At 43.7% G+C, this 24,083-nt stretch overlaps 1 protein-coding gene across 14 annotated transcripts in view; it reads left to right on the plus strand.

The window, feature by feature from the left end:
* Window positions 1-24,083, plus strand: part of tns1b (tensin 1b) — a 248,990-nt gene that overhangs the window by 121,254 nt on the left and 103,653 nt on the right. The window contains exon 1 of one of the 14 annotated variants that reach the window (XM_028436802.1): window positions 795-893. The exons of the other annotated variants lie outside the window; for them this stretch is intronic. Within the exon in view, the coding sequence (XP_028292603.1) occupies window positions 873-893 (21 nt within the window). The 5' untranslated portion in view covers window positions 795-872. Of the gene's footprint in view, window positions 1-794; window positions 894-24,083 lie in introns of those variants that run through there. 14 annotated transcript variants of the gene reach the window in all.

Consider the following 24,083-nt stretch of genomic DNA (forward strand, 5'->3'; position numbering starts at 1 on the left):
GTGTGTGTGTGTGCATGTGTGTGTGTGTGTGTGTGTGTGTGTGTGTGCGCCTGTGTATGCATGTGTGTGTGTGTGTACATGTGTGTGCCTGTGTGCGTGTGTGTGTGTGCCTGTGTGTGTGCGTGTGTGTGTGTGCGCCTGTGTGTGTTGTGTGTGCGCCTGTGTGTGCGTGTGTGTGTGCATGTGTGTGTGTTTGCGTGTGTCTGTGTGTGTGTACGTGTGTGTTTGTTTGTGTTCATGTGTGTTTGTGTGTGTGCGTGTGTGTGTGCGAGTAAGGACAGGACAGTAAAACAAAAGCGTGTTTCCCTGAGCTCATGTCCCATCCGCCCCCATACCCCTCGACCCTCCTGATCTCCCTGGGAACTTCTGCTCACTATTTTTTTCCTTCCTTTTTGTTACTCATATGTCTCCACATTAGGGAGGAGGGTTAAAAACAGTTGGAACAAGAGGGAGGAGAATAACGCAGTGAAAGGAAGAAGGGGAAACTACTCTAGAGTTGGGCAGACTTTGACTGAGTCCTGCACTGCGTCGTCTCCAGTTGTTGGATGTTAGGATTTGTTTTTTCTTGCTGCACGTCAACATTTTCTGACCTCATACTAAGTGACACTTGTCAGATCTATTGCGCTGAAGGCTTTAGTACACACACACAGACAGCTCTCTCCTTCTCCCTATCTCTCTGCCTCTCCCTCTCTCCTTATCCTTCCCTCTCTCTCTCTCTGCACCAGGATAACAGTGAGTTGATTTAGTTTTAGCCAACCCTTCTGCTGTACAGTGTGGTTGGTGGGGGGGGGGGGGGGTGGGGGGGGAGTGAGGGAAAGAAGAACGATGCAGCACTGAAACACAGTCTGTCAAGAACAAACCAAAGAGGAGGGATGGCCACCGCAGTGTTTCAGGTAAGTGTGAAGAAAGGGAATGAGCTTCTGCCTGTCTGGTATTTTCAGCTGCCGGCAGTCATGGATCAGTGTGAGCTCTTTGTTAGAATGCTGCACCAAGTTCTCTTCATATGTGTGCTTTTGGGCATATGTATGATCTTTTTGTGCATTAGCAGTTATCTTTGGTTTCGTTGCATGAACATGTTACCAGTAGCTTCTATTGATGACAGAAAACTGTGATGAAGAGCATAAGTCAGTGCTGTTGTTGGGTTTATGCAGCATAATGAAAATCATTGCTTGATTGTGTAGCACTCGTGTATGTGTGTGGTCCCACAGTTTACCATGTCCTGTGGTCTGTGGCTCCTGGTCAAAGCTGGAATGAAAAGGGAAAAGTTTGACTTCCATCCACATCTTCCATTCGTCATTTCTCTTACCCCAAAGTGTAGAAGTTCATTTTTAAAAAGCAGTTTACAGTTTACAGCTCATGCATTAGATGCAGAAAAGATGTGTTTAACGTCCTATACTCAGGTCCAGTGTTTGATATCAGAATCTTTACAATGGGAATACAAACCTGACAACAGGCGAGAGAAAACTTGGAATTTTTGGCGCATTAGGTGAGACAAAAAAACTCAGTGAGTGGAAACAAAGAACAGAGTCAAAAACTGGTCTGTAACACGCTCTACTCTGACAGCTGACAACAGCCCCGTGTGTGTGTGTGTGTGTGTGTGTGTGTGTGTGTGTCTGGCAGACTTAATGGATAGTACTACAACATGCAAGGAAGGGCATGACTAGGTTCCAGTAAATATCATAGTGTCGCAGACCGGGGGGGGGGTGAAACTCATTTTAGTTCAAATACGGACCACTGTAAGCGTAAGAGGGCCACAGATGTTGGTGGGAAAAAGAGCAAAATCAACGTTATTGTGCCCTGGTTTGCACTTCTACGTACAAGTTTTATATAAATGATAAAGTATATCAGTCTCTGCAGGATCTTGACTTACATTTTGGGAATTTGGGGTAAATTTGCCAGATTATAGAAAAATCTTAGATGAAAAATGATCACTATGATTTGATATATGCAGTGTTTGGAATAACGGCTTTTAAAATAAAGGCATTAGGTAACTGTGTTTTTTTTTTAGTAACGAGGTAATCTAACTAATTACCTTTTATTCCGTTACAACGTCGTTAACGTTACTGAACATTAAATGCAGTGCGTTACAATGCATTGATTGAATAAACTCCGAAAGAATGATTGGCTAAGGCGGCGTCATGTGTCATGGTAGCCAATCAGAGCCAGTGTTTTTTACACATGTGCCAGCACACCCACACACACACACACACACACAACCACTACAGATTTGATGAAGCAACAGAGATGACGTGCGTGGAGCAGTCCGATGAAAAGTTGGAATTTTTAATGTGGCGATACAAACACTACTTTAAATTGATTGTGTTCAAAGGCAAGAACGTGCATGCGAAGTGTTCATTATATCCAAGAGTGAAGACTTTGTCGACATCCATTGTAAGCAACTCATATTTAATGAAGCACCTCACAACGACACACGCATCTAAAAAATCTGAATTCTTGACATATAGAAACTTTTTTTTTTTTAACAGTAACGCAAATAGTTACTTTCCTTGGTAATAAGTTACTTTTATAATAAAGTAATTAAATTACCAACTCAGTTATTTTTGGATCAAGTAGTGAGTAACTATAACTAATACTTTTTTAAAGTAACGTTCCCAACACTGGGTATAAGACATTTTTAATTGAATTTTTGTATTTGGAGGGGTTGTGATAATTACAATCAAATTAGTTGGTAATTTACAAAATGTTTCATGCTTTTTCTGTCATTTTTACTTTCTCGAGCGAGGCCGAATTTGATGCTCTAAAGAGCCAGATTTGGGCTCCGGGCCTTGAGTTTGACTCGTGAGTCCTAGACTTTAGTAAAGCTTGTTGCAGGCATCCCTATAGTTGGTGCTTTCATCACTGATGTTACATTTGGAGAATTGTTCTGGATTCTTAACCATCAGTGCAACTTCATTCGTGTCTAGTGTTTTTATTACATTTATCGTGACAGGTTTGGTACATTTAATATACATATACAGTTAAGCTGTCACAACGCGTTCATCCTCCCATTCTGTATAGGTGATAACATTGTGTGGAACTCATAGAAAAGTTCTGGGCTGTAGAGAATCGTTTTGCCAATGGTTTTCCCATAATTAGAAACGTTCTTTTGGCTGATGAAAGTGTCCATCCCAGCATTACCCATGACCAGTGTTGGGAACTTTACTTTTAAAAAGTAATTAGTTATAGTTACTCACTACTTATCAAAAAAGTAACTGAGTTAGTAATTGAATTACTCTATAATAAAAGTAACTCATTACCAAGGAAAGTAACTATTTGCATTACTGTTACTGTAAAGTTGCTATATGTCAAAGAATTCAGATTTTTTAGATGCGTGTGTTGTCAAGTCAAGTCAAGTCAAAGTGTTTATTGTCATCTGTACAGTTAGAAACACGTTTCCCTGTACAATGAAATTCTTGCTTTGCCGGCCGCCAGTGAATGCCTACGTAATAAAGGAATAAATCGAGATAAAAGAACTATAATAACTAACAGTGGCATGCAACACTGTTACTCAGCAAAACCTGAACATTAAATACAAAACACCTGTACAATAAAAAAAAAAAAATACAAATATATTAACTATACAGAGGAGAGGTGATATATACAATGGTATGTGCAAAAAGCTGTTTCTGTCATGCCCTCTACCTCTGGCATCTCCTGAATTGGTCCGTTGGCACCATCTGGTGGTCTCCATTCATCACTGTCCGGACTACTCACCTCTGATCATCAGGATTGCTTCCAGCTGCGGCGGGGAGTGGTCTCCCTACCTGCAAGTATTCACACCACTACTTAAGACATCGGCAGACCACAAACCAACGCCAAACCATTAACAGTGTTCACTTTGACCCTCTCTGCCGCTGGGATCTCTCCTGCCTCCTTCCCACCTGCAACTACCATCACCTCTGAAATCCCTCAGCTCACTCCACCCTTCAGCTGGTTCTTCCCCACTCCTGTGCCAGGCTCCGTCGTTTCTTCCGTGTTGGCTGCAGCTCGAGCGTCTCCGTGTTCCTGCCCATTTGGGGTTCAGAGGTTTTCTTTGTTAGTTTAGCCCATTCTGAGTTTATGCCTTTAGACCTAGGATTTTGTTTGTTCGTCAGTAGTTTCCTGATCGTTTTTATTTAATCTTAGTATTGGGTCTCCCTCAGTTTGCTCAGCACTTCTTTAGTTTCTCCACCACCCCACTTAGGGCGCTGGTAGGTTTTCTGTTATATTCTGTTTATGGAATAAATCATTTAATTGTATCTGTGCCTCCTGTTGTGTTGTCTGCGCTTGAGCCTCAGTTCAGTCCCGTGACAGTATGGTTTGGCCATAATGAGCTCAGCAGACCGCACTACAGATGAGGCCTCAGCCGCTCATCATGCTGTAGTTAGTCATGAAGCGATTCTAGGCCGGCATGAGGAGCTACTCAAGACTCTCGTGTCTAGCGTTAAAGCTCTAATCAGCCAAATGTCTCACCTGACTGGTCAGCAGTCCGTGTTAGCATCTTCACTAGCTGCGTCAGGTTGCCAGCCTACCCCCATTAATGCCCCCGAGACGACGGTTGTAGGTTCTCCCTCTGCTCTGGCCACAGTAGGCCGTGAACCCACGGTTCCGGTTCCTGAGCGCTATGCTGGAGATCTCGGCTCGTGCCAGGCCTTCCTGACTCAGGTTTCACTCGTCTTTGAGTTACAACCGACCTCCTACGCGTCCGATAGGGCTAAAATCGCATATCTAATTGGCCTTCTACGAGGGCCTGCACGGGACTGGGGAACAGCTGTGTGGGAGAAACAGGGGGAGATCTGCACCTCCTACTCCCGCTTCTCTGCAGACATGAGGCGCGTCTTCGATCACCCAGTTCGGGGGCGAGACGCTGGAGATCGCCTCATGGCCCTGAGGCAGGGGGTCCGCAGTGTTGCAGAGTACTCCGTGGAGTTCCAGGCCCTTGCAGCTACCAGTGGGTTCAACGATCCGGCCCTCCAGAGGTCATTCTATGGGGGACTGTCCGAGGCTCTGAAAGATGAACTCGCCACCAAGGAGGAGGTGGGCAGCCTGGAGGCCCTAATCTCCCTCGCCATCCGGCTTGACAATCGCTTGAGGGAGAGGCGCAGAGAGCGCTCACACTGGAGGGACTCTGCACCCTCCCGCCGACTGAGTCCCACTCTCCAGCCTGCTACGCCCACACCGTGCCCTGAGGCTGCCTCCGAGGTCATGGAGGCACTTCATTGCTTCCTGCCCCAAGGGACCAGCAAAAAAGAGGGCTCACTCGTGACAGGGAGTCTACGAGTGAGTCGGACTGCTTCCACCTCCCCTCATCTGCTACAGCTACCCGCTACACTCAGCTACCAGAACCACTCACTTTCTGTGACCGTGCTGGTGGATTCTGGGGCCGAGGAGAACTTCCTGGACTCGGCCCTCGCCAGGCAGCTCCACATCCCGTCAATGCCACTGGATTCTCCCGTAGAGGCCCGTTCTCTCAACGGCCTCCCCCTGGCCACGATCCGCCGGAAGACAGTTCCTGTTACCCTCCGGTTAGCAGGTAATCATCACGAAACACTAACTTTTCACTTGCTGGAGCATTCTCGCCCACAGTTGGTGCTGGGGCACCCCTGGTTGATTAAACATAACCCCTCTATTGACTGGTGCGGCAGCCAGGTTAAGTCCTGGAGTACTGGGTGTCATGCTAACTGTCTCCGTTCAGCCCCATCCCCTGCTCCTGTAAATCCCAGGCCAGACCCTCGGCCTCCAGACCTGTCCGGCGTTCCTGAGGTTTACCATGACCTAGTTCCAGTCTTCAGTAAGGAGGATGCCCTATCCTTGCCTCCTCACCGGCCCTACGACTGTGCCATTGAGCTCCTGCCTGGAGCCACCTTGCCCTCTGGCCGTCTGTACAACCTCTCTAAACCCGAGCAGGCTGCCATGGAGACATACATCAGGGACGCCCTGGCAGCAGGTATCATTCGGCCCTCCACTTCTCCGGTAGGTGCGGGATTCTTTTTTGTGAATAAGAAGGACGGGTCCCTGCGACCCTGTATTGACTTTCGGGGCCTAAATAATATAACCGTGAAGAACAAGTACCCTCTACCTCTGATAAACTCTGCCTTCACCCTTCTCCACGGGGCCAAAGTGTTCTCCAAACTAGACCTGAGAAATGCTTATCATTTAGTGAGAATAAGAGAGGGAGATGAGTGGAAGACGGGTTTTAATACCCCCCTGGGACACTTTGAGTACTTAGTAATGCCCTTTGGCCTCACGAATGCTCCCGCCGTCTTCCAGAACCTGGTTAACGATGTGCTCCGGGATATGATCAACCGCTTTGTGTTTGTCTACATAGACGATATCCTGATTTATTCCAGAGACCAGGAGGAACACGTCCGCCATGTCCGCTTGGTTTTGGAGCGCCTGTGGAAGAACCGCCTTTTTGCTAAAGCGGAGAAGTGTGAGTTTCACATTACTACTGTATCTTTCTTGGGTTTTGTCATCTCCCCAGGACGTGTGATGATGGACCCGGCCAAGCTATCGGCTGTCTCCGAGTGGCCCCAGCCAGAGACCCGGAAACAGTTACAGCGTTTTTTGGGCTTCGCTAACTTTTACCGCCGCTTCATCCGTGATTATAGTAGGGTGGCAGCCCCTCTCACAGCCCTGACCTCCACCTCAATTCAATTCCAGTGGACCCCCAAGGCCGAGCAAGCATTCCAGTCCCTCAAGGTACGCTTTACCTCTGCTCCTATCCTTGTTCAGCCAGATCCCCACCTTCAGTTTGTGGTCGAGGTGGATGCATCTGACTCCGGGGTTGGGGCCGTACTCTCCCAGAGGACCCCATCTGACCAAAAGCTGCATCCCTGTGCCTTCTTCTCTCGCCGCCTGACCCCAGCAGAACGGAACTACGATGTGGGGAACCGGGAACTGCTGGCGGTCAAGCTCGCTCTAGAGGAGTGGCGTCACTGGCTGGAGGGGGCAGAGCACCCATTCATTGTCTGGACAGACCATAAGAACTTGGAGTACATTCGTTCAGCCAGGAGATTGAACTCTCGGCAGGCCCGCTGGGCGCTGTTTTTTGGTCGCTTCCGGTTTTCCCTCACGTATCGCCCGGGGTCCCGTAACATCAAGCCGGATGCCCTGTCTCGTCAGTTCTCCTGCGACGAACCCTCTGGTGACCCGGAATCTATCCTTCCCCCTGCTCGTCTTGTCGCCTCTCTAACCTGGCAAGTGGAGGATCAGGTCCGTCAAGCACAGTCCCAACAGCCAATCCCAGGTAACTGCCCGCCTAATGTTCTCTATGTTCCTGAGTCTGTGCGTACCCAGGTGCTCCAGTGGGCTCATACCTCTCGCTTCGCCTGCCACCCTGGGGGCTTCCGGACCACAGCCATCCTTCGGCAGAGGTTTTGGTGGCCCTCTCTCGAAAGGGACACTCGGGACTTTGTCGCCACTTGCCCCACCTGCTCCCGGGGCAAGACCCCTTCCAGACCCAGCTCGGGTCTCCTTCAACCACTCCCGGTGCCCTCTCGGCCTTGGTCACACATCGCTGTGGATTTCGTCACGGGGCTACCCCCCTCTGGAGGTAACACGGTCATCCTCACCATTGTTGATCGTTTTTCCAAAGCAGCACACTTCGTCGCCCTTCCCAAACTCCCCTCAGCCAGGGAGACGGCATCCCTCCTAGTTGACCACGTCTTCCGGTTGCATGGGATACCAGCAGACATTGTCTCGGACCGTGGTCCACAGTTCATCTCCGGAGTCTGGAAGGCCTTCTGCGCTGCCCTGGGGGCCACCCTCAGTCTCACCTCGGGCTTTCACCCCCAGTCTAATGGCCAAGCGGAGCGGGCCAATCAGTCTCTGGAGACGTACCTCCGGTGTCTGGTCTCCTCCAACCCCACTGCCTGGGTTGAGCATCTGGCCTGGGTGGAGTATGCACACAATTCACAAATAAACTCTTCTCTGGGGATGTCTCCTTTTCAGTGCTCCCTCGGCTACCAACCTCCGTTGTTCCCCTCCCAGGAACAAGAACTCTCCGTTCCCTCTGTTCAAGCCTTCGTCAGCCAGATCAAAAGGGTCTGGGACAGGGCCAGGGCCGGACTTATACAATCAACTGAGAGGATGGAGCGGCAGGCCAACCGCCGTCGCTGCCCGGCACCAACCTACTCTGTGGGCCAACGAGTCTGGTTGAGGGCCAAGGACCTCCCTCTGAAGGTCGAATCTAGAAAGCTGGCACCCCGGTTCATCGGTCCCTTCCCCGTGGAGAGGATCATCAGTCCGACAGCGGTACGTCTCACCCTTCCCAGAACTTTGAAAATTCACCCCACGTTCCATGTCTCGCAGGTCAGGCCCGCCAGGGACTCCCCCCTGGCTCCTCCTGTCCCCCCCCCCCCTCCTCCCAGGATGGTGGATGACTCGCCCGCCTACTCGGTTCGGCGCTTGCTGGATGTCCGCCGCAGGGGTCGCGGCCTCCAGTTTCTCGTGGACTGGGAGGGTTACGGGCCTGAGGAGAGGAGCTGGGTCCCCCGCAGTCAGATCCTTTGCCCTGACCTAATCAGGGATCTCAAGCGGCGGCGTCCTGAACGTTTTGGTCGTGCGCCTGGAGGCGCACGTAGGAGGGGGGGTACTGTCATGCCCTCTACCTCTGGCATCTCCTGAATTGGTCCGTTGGCACCATCTGGTGGTCTCCATTCATCACTGTCCGGACTACTCACCTCTGATCATCAGGATTGCTTCCAGCTGCGGCGGGGAGTGGTCTCCCTACCTGCAAGTATTCACACCACTACTTAAGACATCGGCAGACCACAAACCAACGCCAAACCATTAACAGTGTTCACTTTGACCCTCTCTGCCGCTGGGATCTCTCCTGCCTCCTTCCCACCTGCAACTACCATCACCTCTGAAATCCCTCAGCTCACTCCACCCTTCAGCTGGTTCTTCCCCACTCCTGTGCCAGGCTCCGTCGTTTCTTCCGTGTTGGCTGCAGCTCGAGCGTCTCCGTGTTCCTGCCCATTTGGGGTTCAGAGGTTTTCTTTGTTAGTTTAGCCCATTCTGAGTTTATGCCTTTAGACCTAGGATTTTGTTTGTTCGTCAGTAGTTTCCTGATCGTTTTTATTTAATCTTAGTATTGGGTCTCCCTCAGTTTGCTCAGCACTTCTTTAGTTTCTCCACCACCCCACTTAGGGCGCTGGTAGGTTTTCTGTTATATTCTGTTTATGGAATAAATCATTTAATTGTATCTGTGCCTCCTGTTGTGTTGTCTGCGCTTGAGCCTCAGTTCAGTCCCGTGACAGTTTCATAATAGAAAGACATGGTGTTAGCTGCGCATGGGCGCATCTAAAGTGCGAATGCAGGTGGTGTGCAAAGTTCAGTGGAAAAGGGGGGGGGGGGTAAATGAATAGTTCATTAGACTCCGATCACTTATTTAGGAGTCTAATGGCCGAGGGGAAGAAGGAGTTTTTGAGTCTGCTGGTCCTGCATTTCACACTTCTGTACCTCCGGCCTGAGGGTAGAAGTGTGAACAGTCCGTGTTGGGGGTGAGTGGAGTCCTTGATGATGGCGGCAGCTCTTCTGTGGACTCTGCGCTTGTAGATGCTCTGGTGATCTTCGTAGCAGTCTTCACTACTCTCTGCAAGCGTTTGCGGTCCATGACAGTGGTGTTGCCGTACCACACGGTGATGCAGCTGGTCAGGATGGGCTCAACAATGCAGCTGTAGAAGTTGCTGAGGATCTTTGAGGACATTCCAAATTTCCTCAGCCTCCTCAGGAAGTACAGCCGCTGTTGAGCTTTCTTCACCAGCTGTGTGGTGTTGAGGGTCCAGGTGAGGTCGTCTCTGATGTGGACCCCAAGATATTTGAAACTGCTCACCCTTTCCACTTCCAGCTCCTGGATAGACAGTGGCTGATGAGGACGCCTCTCCTTCCTCATGTCCACTATCAGCTCCTTCGTCTTTTCCGTGTTGAGGGTGAGGTTGTTGTCCTCACACCACGTCACCAGACTGGACACCTCCCCCCTGTAGGCCGCTTCGTCTCCGCCAGTGATACGTCCTATCACTGCGGTGTCGTCCGCAAACTTCAGGATGGTGTTGTCCTTGTGGGAGGCGACACAGTCGTGGGTGAAGAGGGTGTAGAGGATGGGGCTTCATTAAATTTGAGTTGCTAACAACGGATGTTGACAAAGTCTTCGCTCCTGGATATAATGTAAGTTTTTGCCTTTGACCACAATTAATTTAAAGTAGTTTGTATCGCCACCTTAAAAATTCCAACTTTTCATCGGACTGCTCCACGCTTTTCCATCTCTGCTTCTTCATCAAATCTGTAGTGGTTGTGTGTGTGGCGCGTGTGCTGGCACGTGTAAAAACACTGGCTCTGATTGGCTACCATGAAACATGACTCCGCCTTAGCCAATCATAATCGCTCACCGTGTTTTTAACCCACCTCCTCACTACAGCTGCGTATGACACCAGGGGTGTTTTCGGATAACAGTTTATTCAATCAATGCTTGTAACACACCGCATTTAACGTTCAGTAACGTTAACGGTGCTGGAACGGCATAAAAAGTAATTGGTTAGATTACCCCGTTTCTGAAAAAAAACTGCTGTTACCTAACGCCGTTATTTTAAACGCCGTTATTCCAAGCACTGCCCATGACTCCTGTGAGAACTCAGTTCATCTCACTGGTTTTAAGTCTGATGCCAGACTGGGTTTAAAAGAAGATATTATTCATTATTACTCTCTGACAGAGAAGCAGCACTCTTGTCATTCACCCCTTCATCTTTTAGTCAAGGCAAGACAAATGTATTTCTGTTGCACATTTGAGCTACAAGTCAATTTAATGTACTTTACGTGATTAAAATCATGACGATGTAGCTCCTCTTCCTGTACCCCGACTGCACACATTAGCCTACACATGCAATTGGCACAGGAATATAGGAAGGGTTGGGGCTCTCAGGGAATTGTGTTGAGTGACTTTGAGAACGTATGCCTTGCATTTCTGAGGATTGGGATAATGCAGTGGTCCGTGAACTGTTGAAAAAAAAAAAAAAGACCTGCCAGCATTAATTCTCATGCTCCGCTGATGATGTAATCCTGTCTTGGCCCGAATATGTTTTCATGCGTTTGAATCCCTGAACTAACAGTAGAAACCTTAATCAGCGTTAAAAAGAGCTTCTTTACTTAATGTCATTGATTAAAGACACAAGTTTTTATTAGACAGAAGATACTCTTGATCAATGTCTACTCTACATTTTAAATCAATAGATTGGCCAAATAAAACAAAGCATATCAATTTGTCTGTAGGACTGACACATATTTTTCAATATACTGGTATTATCCTCCTGCATGTATATAACACACCAACACGATCGCTCGAAAAGGAATGTTTCGATTTTTGACTTACGCATTCTTTTTGTGCTATGCGACACAACTTTCAAACTAAAGTGTTTCGATTGGAAGTTATTTCATGAAAATACATCTTAACACAACATGGTTTGGGTTGTGGCTAGGGTAGGGGAGTGAGCAATACATAGGCATGGGAAACAGGATATCTTGGGGTTAAGCTTATAGTTAAGTTGTTAAATACCACTGACAATGTAGCACAATCAAAAAACACGCACTTCCCTTTTTTTGGAGGCAGTGTGCTGGATCAAAAAGGTCCAAAGATGCTATGAAAAAAGGTCCACACAACTGCGTGGTTAGCTCCCAATTTCTGTTTTATTTTACACCAATTTTGGTGTCTAAATACCATTGACATACATCCGTTTGCATTTTTTTGTCACACAGCATGCAAACATTTCATGCTAGGAAAATGTGCGGAAATTGTGTTGCCAAGCACGAAAAAAACTTAAAATCACTTTTGTGCAGTTTCACAAACTCTGTGAGACTGGGCTGAATATACACATAACCTTTTCATACCTTTCGTCTTCTGGAAGCATCCCTACATCAGAAAGTCAAAGCCATGCCACAGTGTCATCAAAAGTGAAAAAAGTCAAAGTCAGCTTTATTGTCGATTCTATTATATGTACAAGACATGTAGAGAATCGAAATGACTGTTCTTTCTGCCCCAAACATTTACAAACACAAAAACATGACAATGTAGAATATATACAGTAGATGATAAAGACAGAACAACAGCAACAGCACAACAAGTATTTACAATATGTGCAGTGAGTTTGGCCGACGTTGATCGGAAATTCACGCCTGTATGTGCTCATGGCATAGAGTAGAAATGTTAATAATTGAATAGGATTCAATGGAATCACACTGAAAGCTTTGCATTAACATGGGTTTTGTATAATGTTTTCCTGTAGTAGATACAGGAAGGTTTTCAAAGTGCATAAAGAAAACAAAAAAATAGATTTGTGATTCTTAGTACTGTATGTGCGACTCAACAATTTGTGTTCAAACTAAATTGAAAATCTCACATAGTTAATTAGACGATAATGCTCCAAGGTTTTTAGTTTGTGTTTTTTTGCTTTGTACTGTGTCAACTACAAACAGCATTCAGAATTACTGTTAAAGCTCACAGTTCAGTTCTATGTTCTTTTAATGGAAAGGTTGAGCAGATACATTATAGTGAAAGGATGGCTAATCTTTTTAATGACACAATGTAATCAAGATGCAGTCCTGACTTAATGACGGTTCCTGTTCTGTAGTCAAGGACCACATTGAGAAGACAGATTTTTAAAAGCTGTGTCTTTGATTTTGGGTTTTTAGTTTGACAGGCGGCTTTAGGTTTTTGATCAACTAATTGCATCATTCTACATTTTCCCTTTTTAACAAGGTCCTTAAGTTCTGGACGTATGGGATAGTTACAGCTTGGACATCTGAATGAAAGGTTCAACTGACCTTTAAAACTGTGATCTGTTTTTAGTTTCAAAGCAGTATGAATCTCATTGGATGAGTCTAATCCAATGAAGCTCTGATGGGAGTTTATTTGTACACGTGTGGTCGACATGTAATACATCTTATACTGGAAAGGCCCTGATGGTCTGAGATGTGTGAGGAAACTGCTCTGTTTGATAATGTTCCCAGTTTTTTTTTTATTTGATTGAGATCCAAACTCAATCATATGTGCACACTTTGTTGACTCCTACAGTGACTTTCAGCTATCATCCAGTTTAAGAAGAACCATCACTTTACTGTTGTTGTTTTAAAGCTAAAAATTGAATGAGTTGCACCCTGGACTTGTTATGCAGAGGATTGCTACACCGAGGTATAACTTTCATAGATAGGGTCCTTGGTTCATCTCAGCTTAGCTTATGACCCCACCTATGGATGTGTGGACATTATCATACTAAAACTGGTTGAGACAAACTTTCTATCAATTGGATCTGAAGATTTTACATAAATTCCATTAATTAAATGTTTATTCAAGTGAAATGTCACATTGAAACCTTTGTACAAAGTATAAAACAAAGCAGATTTACATCCTTCCAGAAATCTGTTACCTGAAAAACTTCCTGAACACTAGGGCCCTCATTTATCAACTGTTCGTACGTTCAGATCTGAGCATGCATGGGCTCACACTCGCCAGCCTGACTTGACCAAAATGTAAAGAATTGTCTTGATCAAATGGCAAGTATTTACGCTTTTAGGCTGTGGATGAGTACAATTTCATTTAAACCATCATTAGGCATTGGTTAAGTTAGTTATTGAGAATTTAACTCGAACCTCAGCCAGAGTCCGTTCGGAAACGCTGCTCACTTCCTCCGTTATTCTCCTCCACAGAGCATTTGAAATGAGCTCCTATGCCTATCAAATGCAGCCATTTATGAACACGCTATCATTTGTACGCTGGAATTGGTAAAATACGAATGTTTCATAAATCCCACGTTTGTCCTGTTGTACGACCAAACAGAGTCGGCACCAGGCAGTATTAGATGGGGGGCATTACAAAAACAGCGGGGGGCACAACAAGGTAAATAATAGTAAATGACCATTTAACAACAACCTAATGCTGTATAAACACAGCCACAAAAACAAAGTTAGCTTGCTAACATACCTCTGCTTCTTCTGACCGCAGACATAGGTTTAAATTCCACTTTTTACAGCGTTGTTCTGTGAGCTTTTTACATTAGTCACTTTTGTGAACGACAATCTTCAGTACTCTATAAAATCTCTTTTCCTATTCTCAGTTAGAACGATTGGAGCAACTGGAAACTTCACAAAACATGGACATTTTGATTATTTCAGACAATAGATTTTCAAGCTTCACTTCCTGCTCTCCATTTGAATTTTGCGCTCTCGCTTTGTTGCGATGCAGCATTGTGAGTGACGTCATGTGAATCAACAGAGCAGGCCGTAGACATATACACATTCTATTGGCTGATCCTATCAACAGCTCTAGGGTTCAATAGCACAACACAATATATTATATTTATGGAGCAGACTCCCATCCACTGTCAGTGAATGGACACAGTCAGTTGCGATTGCCAATTCCGATATCTTTGATTAATAAAAAGCTCCTCCTGTAGTGGGAAGAGTGTGTGTGTGTGTGGGGGGGGGGGGCACCGCCCGCGAATGCACCCCATGACGCCGACACTGCGACCAAATGTGCACTCAGATTTTCACCCGTTCTCACGCAAGGTTGAAGGTTGGCCTCGGTGAAGAGTGTCTGACAGCAGTGGACATGGACTAGGAGTTTTGTTTTTTTCCTCCCCTCTCTTATCACTTCTTTATGACTGAGAGGAATGTTTGGAGAAAGCAGGCCTGTGTCCTTGCTACATCCATTAGCTAGAAACCATAGACTGACGTTTATATTTGCTTCCATGGTGTTGATACATTTTAGCAAATTTGATTGGATCATATTTTTTAAATGGAGTTGCAATGTGGAGCCAAAACAGATGAACACAAGTTATTCTTTCCTGATGTGTGTGTGAGAAAAAGCAGTTTTCCCCATAAAAAGGGAAGTGATGAATGATTAATAGAGAGAGGATGTATAGGGAGGAAGTCCGAAATTCAATCCACTTGTCATCAGATACGATGTCACAAAGGTGAGCTATAGTATTGCAAATAGATAATCAGATGTCAAAGGGATCTTTTCTCTGGAGTTTTGTGCTAAAGGTGAAAAATCAATTGTTGTTCCTCAATAAGCCTGCTCAAATCTATGGGCATTCTTACTGTATAACATGTACACAAATCATAATGAAAGTTTGACAGTGCCATTTTTGTAACCTGGACACTTTAAAAAAGAGTACAAGTGAGCTTGTTTCACATTGATGGTACAAGAGTGTTGCTAGGTATTGCTAGATTGTAGAGTTCTGCAAATAAATTGTTTGATTTTATGATTGTAATAAACAAACTTTTATGAATGTGTTGAGGAACTTGACCATTGTTAGTTTATGGCTTATTTCTGCTGTTCTGATTCAATTGGTGATTGTTTTAACAAGTGTCCAAAATGACTAATTCTGTCCACACAAACACTTCTCTATAATCCACTATTAGTGACATTATTAATGCTGTCAAACACAGTGTTCACAAATGTATTTGATCAGTTTTACAGACAAACTCCAATGGAAACAATAAAGTAACATCTTATCTCAAAGAACGTTTAGAGATGTTTTAGTTTTACCTGTATATAAGACTTATTTTTAACATCTGTGTCATTATTAGTGCCACAATCACAAGTTGGTCACATAAAAAACAGTCACTAGTTACTAATGAACTAAGAGATAAGTTCCCGATAAGGCCTTGTGCACACGTAACTGGGTATTTTTTATAAACATATATCCACCGTCCTGAGTTTAAAAAAACAGTTATGTCCACACATTCTCGTTTAAAAAAAGAACGCCCCCTGGACCTCTGGGGGGTGGGGTGTGCCGCCGTGCTCCGTCCCTGGGGCCCGCCATACTGCCGCAACAGGACCAGTACAGTCACCGTGACATTTGGAAACTTAAAACTCCGGTTATCAGTGTCCACACTCAAATGCAGTTGAGTTTTCTCAAATCTTCACTTTGGGCGGAGTTTTCCAAAAGCTCAGTTTTGAATGACTTTATCCTGTGTTTTTGTGTGGATGATAGGCCAAAATTAAAAATATGTACATATATATTTGTTTTAGCAGATACGTTTGGATGGGGTCAGCAGTTTGTAGACCATTTAGGATTTAAGATTCTCTCCATTTAGTTTGGTAAACTGAGGACTGTGATGTGATAAACATTTAGGATTTAATCGTTGTTGCTGGAATTATTTAGTTTAATTCATTTATTTATTCATTCAACTAAGCAACTAAGACTTTTTCCCAATAGAGCGTGCAGTACGTAACAGTTATAATCGTAGTAAATATAAACCTTGTTTTTTTCCCATTATTCAATATTTTCATGTGTATCTTTTCCCAAGTTTGTGACAGATTTTCTTGGTCTTTTGTTTATGATGATTATTATTATAATCTCCATGATATTGTCTTAGTCACTGTTGTTTTCCAAGCATGTTTTGTAACATTGGTTCCTACAGTAACACCTCTTCAGAGTGAGCAGATGTTCAGTGACATCATGTGGAAAAATGTTTTCATGTGAGCGGAGTCCCCAAGACAGAAAAGAGTGAACGATGGAGAGATATTGTAAGTTTTCAGAAGAAAAAGAATCAATTTGTTCTTCAATTGTTCTCATTCTGCTGAGCTTGGCAAAACAGCAACATTTCTCCGCATGCACCAAGACAAATAAAGGCACTTAAACTAAAACATCAAGCAGAATGCAAATTAAAGGTATACTTTATTTTATTTTAAAGTCTTGGCCGAGCCACCTTCCACTAAAGGGCAGAAACTTCTTTCAGACATTCTTTTCCCCATATACAGTAACATTATCTTTTTTTTTTCTTTCCTTCTTATTTCTCGTCCCAAACCCACTTGGCTTGGTGCCTGACAGCTCGAGCTGTGCTAAATGTGTAAATCAGCCTGCTGGTGAATATCAGTTCCTAGCTGAATGAGTTGGGGTAGGGAATGTGACCCCCGCGGTAACTTTGGAACAAAAGAAACAAGCTGTACCTTGTCCCCTGGCTATTCCGTCAAACACTGTCCAACAAAGGCCGAGGTGAGAATGAACAGGCGCTGCAGTCAGCTTTGAGTCGTCAGCGTGGATAAAAAACATGGCAGTGACAGAGAGGAGCCGTCCGGCCCCTCGGGGCAGCGTTCTGTCTCCACACACTTATTGCATCGCTTACACTCTCACCTGCCTCAATAATGACATCAAGCCTAATCTTTTATTATAGTGCACACTCACAGACGGGTCCACATATATTACAACAGTGTTTCTACACCAGCCACAATATTATGACCACCTGCGAAAACATTGTGTAGGTCCCCATTTCATTCCATTCCTCAAGCGCTTTTTTAGTTATGAGCCATAAATCAGCAGAGCTCGGGCGAAGAAGGGTGTTTACAGACAAGTGTTCAGCTGCGTTCCTGCAGTCCGATCTGCTCAATAAATCACAGCTTTTTTTCACAAGTTTGGAGAGAAACTGAGGAGCTGCTGCTTCATACACCTATATACCTGCAGACCAGCAGAACCATTAATTTGTTAAAGGTCCAGTTTGATGCTTTTTTTCATCCATCTCCATTTGTTCTAAAACCCCCAACAACATAGTATTTGAGGTTTTTCTCCCCAAACTCACCTGTTTTCTGGAGTTTTAGTTCTCTGAAAAGCCACTTTCAGAGCAATTCTCAAAACAGGCTGATTCGCGGGATACTTATGCATATTCATGAATAGGCGTGTCTGTTGACTCCACACACAACAGCGATCACTGGTGATTATCTTTTGCTATGCACACACTCTTGTTATTGTTTTCAGCCAAAAAAACTGCACATTACAGTAAAACACTTGACTATTTGAGCAGCTGTTGTGATTTTGAGTCAGAAAAGTGTGTGCGCGTTGCTGCAGAACCAGAGCAGGAGCAGCAGCAGCAGCTCCTCCTTCGGCACACAAACACAGCCAGACTCTCTCTTTCCGCTTACAGCTCTCTGTCGTCTATCATCACGTAAAAGTTGGAAGCCGTCCAATTCCACAACCAAGTCCGTTGTTAGCGCTGTGAGCCACAAATCCGTAAACATCCACATTGTTTCCTCCTCAGTTCACAAGCGATGTCGGGTCTTGCTGCATAGGCTGGTGTAGCATTAGCACGGAGTGCTAACAGCTGATATGTGTGAACAAAGGCCGTGGCTCCAAGCAGTGACTCCCAACATGATCGGCAGCAGAAAAAGCAGTGCAGTTTGGGAGTCCAGTAGTGCATATATGGCAATAAAGTATAATATATATGCAATATTAAACCGCTGTTTTTGTTTTTGTTTGTGTTAGATAGTTGGAGAGAGAAGAGATCACATTCCAAGAGGCATGTATTATGTCCATGTTAGGAACAGGACTTTCCGGTTGGTGACGTCACCTGCCGGGCAAAATCCAACTTGTCCGTTTTTAGCTGATTTTTAAAAAATGTGGAATAACAAGGGAGGTTTCATTTATTCAGACAACTTTTTTCAGGAAATTTACTTTAATCTCCTGACATGTTTCGACTGCCAAATTTCAGTCTTCCTCAGAGGCCTCTGCTGACCACTTTGATGTATTTTTATGAGTTCTTTCTGGGCCTGGCCAACTTGAGAGTTCTATCAGGCCGTCCGTGCCCCATTGCCCTATGGTCTCTGGAGAAGAGAGTCCCAGGTGTGGGAGAGTAAAAATGTTCACTCATCTCTTTCATCCAGCGTTTGTGTTTGTTGTATTTTGTCTCAATTATTGTTGCATTTTCACAATCCATGATGTGATTTTTTGTTCTGCAGTGGTTTGGTATTGCAGATTTGAGATTTTCCTGTTGTGCCTTTTCTTTCCCCATCCTTGTGAGTCGTCCTGCTGTCTCCTTTTCACACTCTATCTAATGTTCGTTTTTCATTGTATTAAACATTCGTCCTGTTTCTCCTGTATATTTGTGTTTGCTTATATCTGTCAAGTTGGCCCTGCCCATACATAACTTATTAAATTAAATTAAACTGGGCTTTAAGCCTTTATTGGTCATGTATATATGTTGTTACACATATATATTGAAATTTGTCCTCTGCAATTTAACCCATCCCTGGGGAGCAGTTGGCAGCCATTTTGCGGCACCTGGGGAGGTGTGGCTTGAACCGGGAACCCTCTTGAACCCGGGAACAAGACCAGCGTCCTTAACCACTAGGCCACCATCATTTTCAAAGTTTAAGATATATCAACGTTTTATTTAAGTGTGTATTTATTAATCATTTATTAATCTTAACTTTTCGACTCACTTCGTCATGTGTACTTTCGGTTCCTTCAAAATAAAACACCATGTTTTGTTTTACGTCCTGAGGCCATTGAGTCTGATGACTTTTATTTTGAAGCCTGAGGCCGTTTCATTTGACATTGCTTGGTCTATCAAGTGAGGCCGGAGGTTTTGCTGAGTCATGAGTCCATTTGGTCTGATAAATGACAGAGGTTTTCCTAATACCTGACACCTCACTCTGAGAACTGAGGATGTCCTAAAATATACAACATACAATATGTATGAGTGAAACATCAGCGGTAGACGACACGTAGGTGTACACAGTATTTATTTAAGTGGTGTGAATCTTCTAATAAGTCTGTCTGGGTGTATCAGAATCAGACAAACAAGGGATTGGCATTGTCATTCCTTTGTGCTTTGATTTCATCCCAATAAATCCTTTCTCGCCCAGACTGGGGCGTACTCCTCCATCATGAGCACAGAAAAGCCTTCTGTTACTCGTTACGCCTCACATGTTGAATTTGCACACTGAATAGTTCTTTAGCGATGTGCCAGGGGCAAAAGATCTGGAAGAACCTGAAGGTTCTCAGGGCAGCTGTGTGTTTGTACGGCAGGTCAAAGAGCTGGAAAAGGTTGAAGAACCCTTTACACAAGAAGCAACCATCCATCTAACGCTCACAAAAACCATTTCTTATGCTTGGAGTGAACGTGAAACGTGCTGCTCTTTAAAGTTTGTGAAGCACAGTCAAATTTGTTTTCCTATATAAAGGCTCAATTCATCATTTATTTGTGTCCCAGCACCAGCACGTCATTAGTTCAGTTATTAACATATTTGGTCCTGGGAGAAGGACATGGGTTATATAACTCAACAGAGACTGGAGTTTGTCTACACGCTGGCTGCATGTGAACACCATCCCACAGGCCAGCAGCATCTGATGTGGACTTTTGTCGGCAGGAAATGGGCCCTTGTTTAATGCTGTTAACAGAAGCATGTATGGAATGTAACAACACAATTATCTCTTATTATATTACACTCATTTAAATACCCTCGATAGCATCAACACACACTCTCTCACCACGCACTGCACGGAGCTCAGACAAAGGCTTTGTGTGGGTTTTCATTCTAATTCAAACTGGTTATATTTAACACTGGAACCACTGAATGAAATCTGTTTTATGGCTCCATGTTAAAACACACACAAAAATACATGTTATTGATTAGACAATCAGTTTAATATATATTTTTGCATGTAATATTTATGATTTATATTGTTGATTTTTAATTAGAAAGGAATATAGGAAGCAGTAGTTAAACAGTAGTTACAGTATCTAATACTGTTGCCTTAGAATTCAACTGCTCACTTCAACTTAACATACAGTATTTGGATTCTAAAAAAAATCAAAATTTCAAGAAAAAACTGACATGATCTGAAAATCAGGGCTGCAATCACATTTGACATTAGCAGTTCTTCTAAGAACCCCAACAACATAGTATTTGAGGTTTATTTTCCCAAACTCGCCTGTTTTCTGAAGTTTTAGCCTCTGAAAAGTGACTTTCAGAGCACTCCTTAAAACATGCTTATTCATGAGTGGGCGTGAACACACACACTACTCCAGCGCTGCTTCAGCGTGTGTGTTTATCACAGCAGCAGCAGCAGCAGTAAATCATTAACAGTCTTTCTTCTCCTCTTTACCTCACAGTAATTGTTCATTAAAGACAATAGTCCATTGTTTTGTCCAACCGCTGTGTCGCATTGGGTCACAAACACGTCAGATCATCCCATAAAAGGGGTACGAGGCGGTATAACGGCTACTAAAAATGGGACTGATTGCCACCGCTCGCGTTACGCCACAGGGAAGTAAACTCTTAAGTATCTGCTGAATCAGCTATTTCAAACACTCACATGAGCTGCTACGCTGCCTTCTTGTCCTCCTCACCTCTTATGACCACAGACATAGTTCATTTAGGATGTTCTACCGCTGCATCGCATTGTGCCACAAACACATCAAATCATCTCATAAAGGAAATACAAGGTGGTGTAACGACTACTAAAAGTGGAACTGATTGTGAGCGCTCTTCAGTTTACCTATATACTGTACTGGATAATCTATATACTGAACGTAAAGATATTAACTGCGATATTAACTGTTATATCAACCTGCCTTGTTTGTTTCACCTGTGAGGTAGTTTATAAGGGAGGAGCCCATTCTTATAGGGTAGGAGGAGCCAGGATTGTCAGCAGGAGGAGTTTCTGCGTTGTGATGTCACAACGCGAGAAAAACTCAACTTGTCCGTTTGGAGCTGACTTTTTTACAAAATGTGAAATAGCAAGGGAGAGAGAAAACAGAACTTTTTCAAGTTTGGACCTCTGAATGAGGCTAAAGGAATGTATATCACTGTAGCAAAACCATTATTAAGTGAATTTTTCATTTTACTGCCCCTTTAAGCCAACTACATCATCCTTCATCATCCCAGATCAGGGGAAATTTTGAGCAGCCGATTAGATCCAACACACAGGGACAGACCATCAAAGACATTTTTAACAAACCAAAAATACAGGCTCTTGGACTTCCTATGCCGTAAGCTGGCATTAGTTTACATCAAAGCAGTAAAACTGCCTAATAATCCTGTAAACAATCTACTAGTTATTAAAGCAATTAAATTCAATGTCCATTTTCAACATCCATGTACTAACGGACTGCTTTCTTTTAAGCCATGCTGCTTCATTATGTTCTAAATGTGCTGTAATCCACATCCATGTGTTCTGCTCGGCTCACATTTCTCCTGCTCTGTTTCCCACTGCTCCGTGCTCACCTGCAGCCTGCCTTTACATAAATATTCTCTGTGGTTTCTGGGAGATCATTTCACCGACTGCTGTTCCAGACTACAAAAGTGCAAAAGTTCCAGTCCAGAATCAACAAACAAGGACGCGGCTACTTAGCATGAGACAGAATGTGAGGTATTCTGATGTGGGTGGACTACCTACTTAGTCTGACCTTTAGATCGGAGCTTCTATTACACTGGCGACATTGATAGAGCGTTTATTGATGTTGTCTCAAACATAATTATGCTTAAAAACAAAAAAAGCTCAGAAACTATATTGGACGTGACATTTAGCAAAATGTCAGTTACTGTGGCCTTTTTAGAGTTTGAGAACATTTTCAAAAAGTGGTTCTTTGTACTGTTTTGATGTGTTCTCCAATGGATACACATTGCTTGATTGTATTACTGTTTATTTGCAATATAAAGGATCCAATAACTAGTTTGTTGTGGTTGTCATGTACACATAGTAAACACAGACTCAAATCTATTTATGTTTATCCAAATCAGCTGCGTGTGTGTGTGTGTGTGTGTGTGTGTGTGTGTGTGTATGTGTGTGTGTGTGAGAGCGCGCGCGTGCGATCGACCAGTGATGTTGACGGCGTTGCAGGGTTGGGGTGAATTATCTTTGTAATTTGAGTAATTGATAATTCATTACTATTATGTAATAATTGTAATTGGTAAAAATGTATTGCTGTTGAGGTCAAAGTTGAATTGTAATTGATTTCAGATAATTGACTTTGTAACTGCAATAGCATGAAAATTCTATAAACGCTGCCATTAACAATTTAATCAAACGCAAACCTGTGTAAGACGCCCACACTAAAAATATTAATACCAATATTTCAATGGATAAGGAAGCCTAACAAGGTAACCAAGACAATAAAAACAAATTGCATGATAGATAATTTTTTGTTTTTTTTACATTTGATTTAAGGCATGGGTCAAAACCGACCAGTGATTAAAAGAGATGCTAACAGAAAGCTAACACAAGAGGAGGTTTGGTTTTATAGGGTTACGTATTAAATGTTCAGTGATTGAGAACTTAACTGTAATTTACTTTAAGGGGGAAAATAATCATTTTAACTGTAATTTAAAAAAAAAAAAATGCAGGTCACCGTAATTGTAATGGAGTTAGAATTGAACATGGATAATTGAAGACTTAATTGTAATTGAAAAGTGTAATTCACCCCAACCTTGCCATGCTGTACTTAAAAGAATGCTGGCAAAGTCTCTAGTGCTTATAAGCATACTATGGATATAATGTAGGAAGAAAAAAAAGGAAAGCTCCGCATGTAGAAAAAGTAATTCACTTACTTCAATTCAAGGTGTTCCACCTGATCTCTCTCAGATTCAATTAGTTAATGCAATGCTTTATGACTGGAACAGATCAAGGACGACTTAAGGGGTTGTGTCACGTGCATCTGGTCAATATGTGAGTGAAGGTAAAGCCACGCACTTCACGTTCTTAGAGCGATATTTCCTCCTAAGACGAGGTTTGACTAAATCTTTTATGGAAGGCAGACTGAACATATACAGTACGGCCTCTGTGTAACGTGTGCTTATTGATTGTAGTCATCATTCTTGGTCTTATACAGCCGTGTCAGGAAATTCACCACATGTATCTTGTAAAGAACATGTATAGCCACAACTGGAGCTGTCTGTCTAACAGTATGACCTAACACTTTGGAATTTATAACCGCTACAAGATTGAAGCCAAACTGGCCTCTGCAGGGAATGATATGTGGTTACTAGAATTCCTAATAAGAAAGTTGAAGTTTTCTAAGCCCCTTGGGTATGGCAAACTAACATTGAGGTGCCGGTGAAGCTCCGATCAGGCAGAAGTGATGGAAAACACCTGTGTGTGCAGATTTGGACTTCAACTACAAGGCTTTACACTCATCTGTACAGAAGCAAAAATTGGCTTCTTTGCAGAACACTTAACTTTTTATACATAAGGCTGACATTACGCTGTCATTATCATGACATGATGGCTGTCATTAAGTGTTGTTCATTACTAGAAGTGTGCCAATACATCTGTTATTAGATTAATTGCGATTCGACACGTGACGTTTCGATACCAATTTATAAATGTAAA

This window comes from Gouania willdenowi, chromosome 21 (assembly GCF_900634775.1).
Source record: "Gouania willdenowi chromosome 21, fGouWil2.1, whole genome shotgun sequence".
Classification (NCBI taxonomy): Eukaryota; Metazoa; Chordata; class Actinopteri; order Blenniiformes; family Gobiesocidae; genus Gouania; species Gouania willdenowi.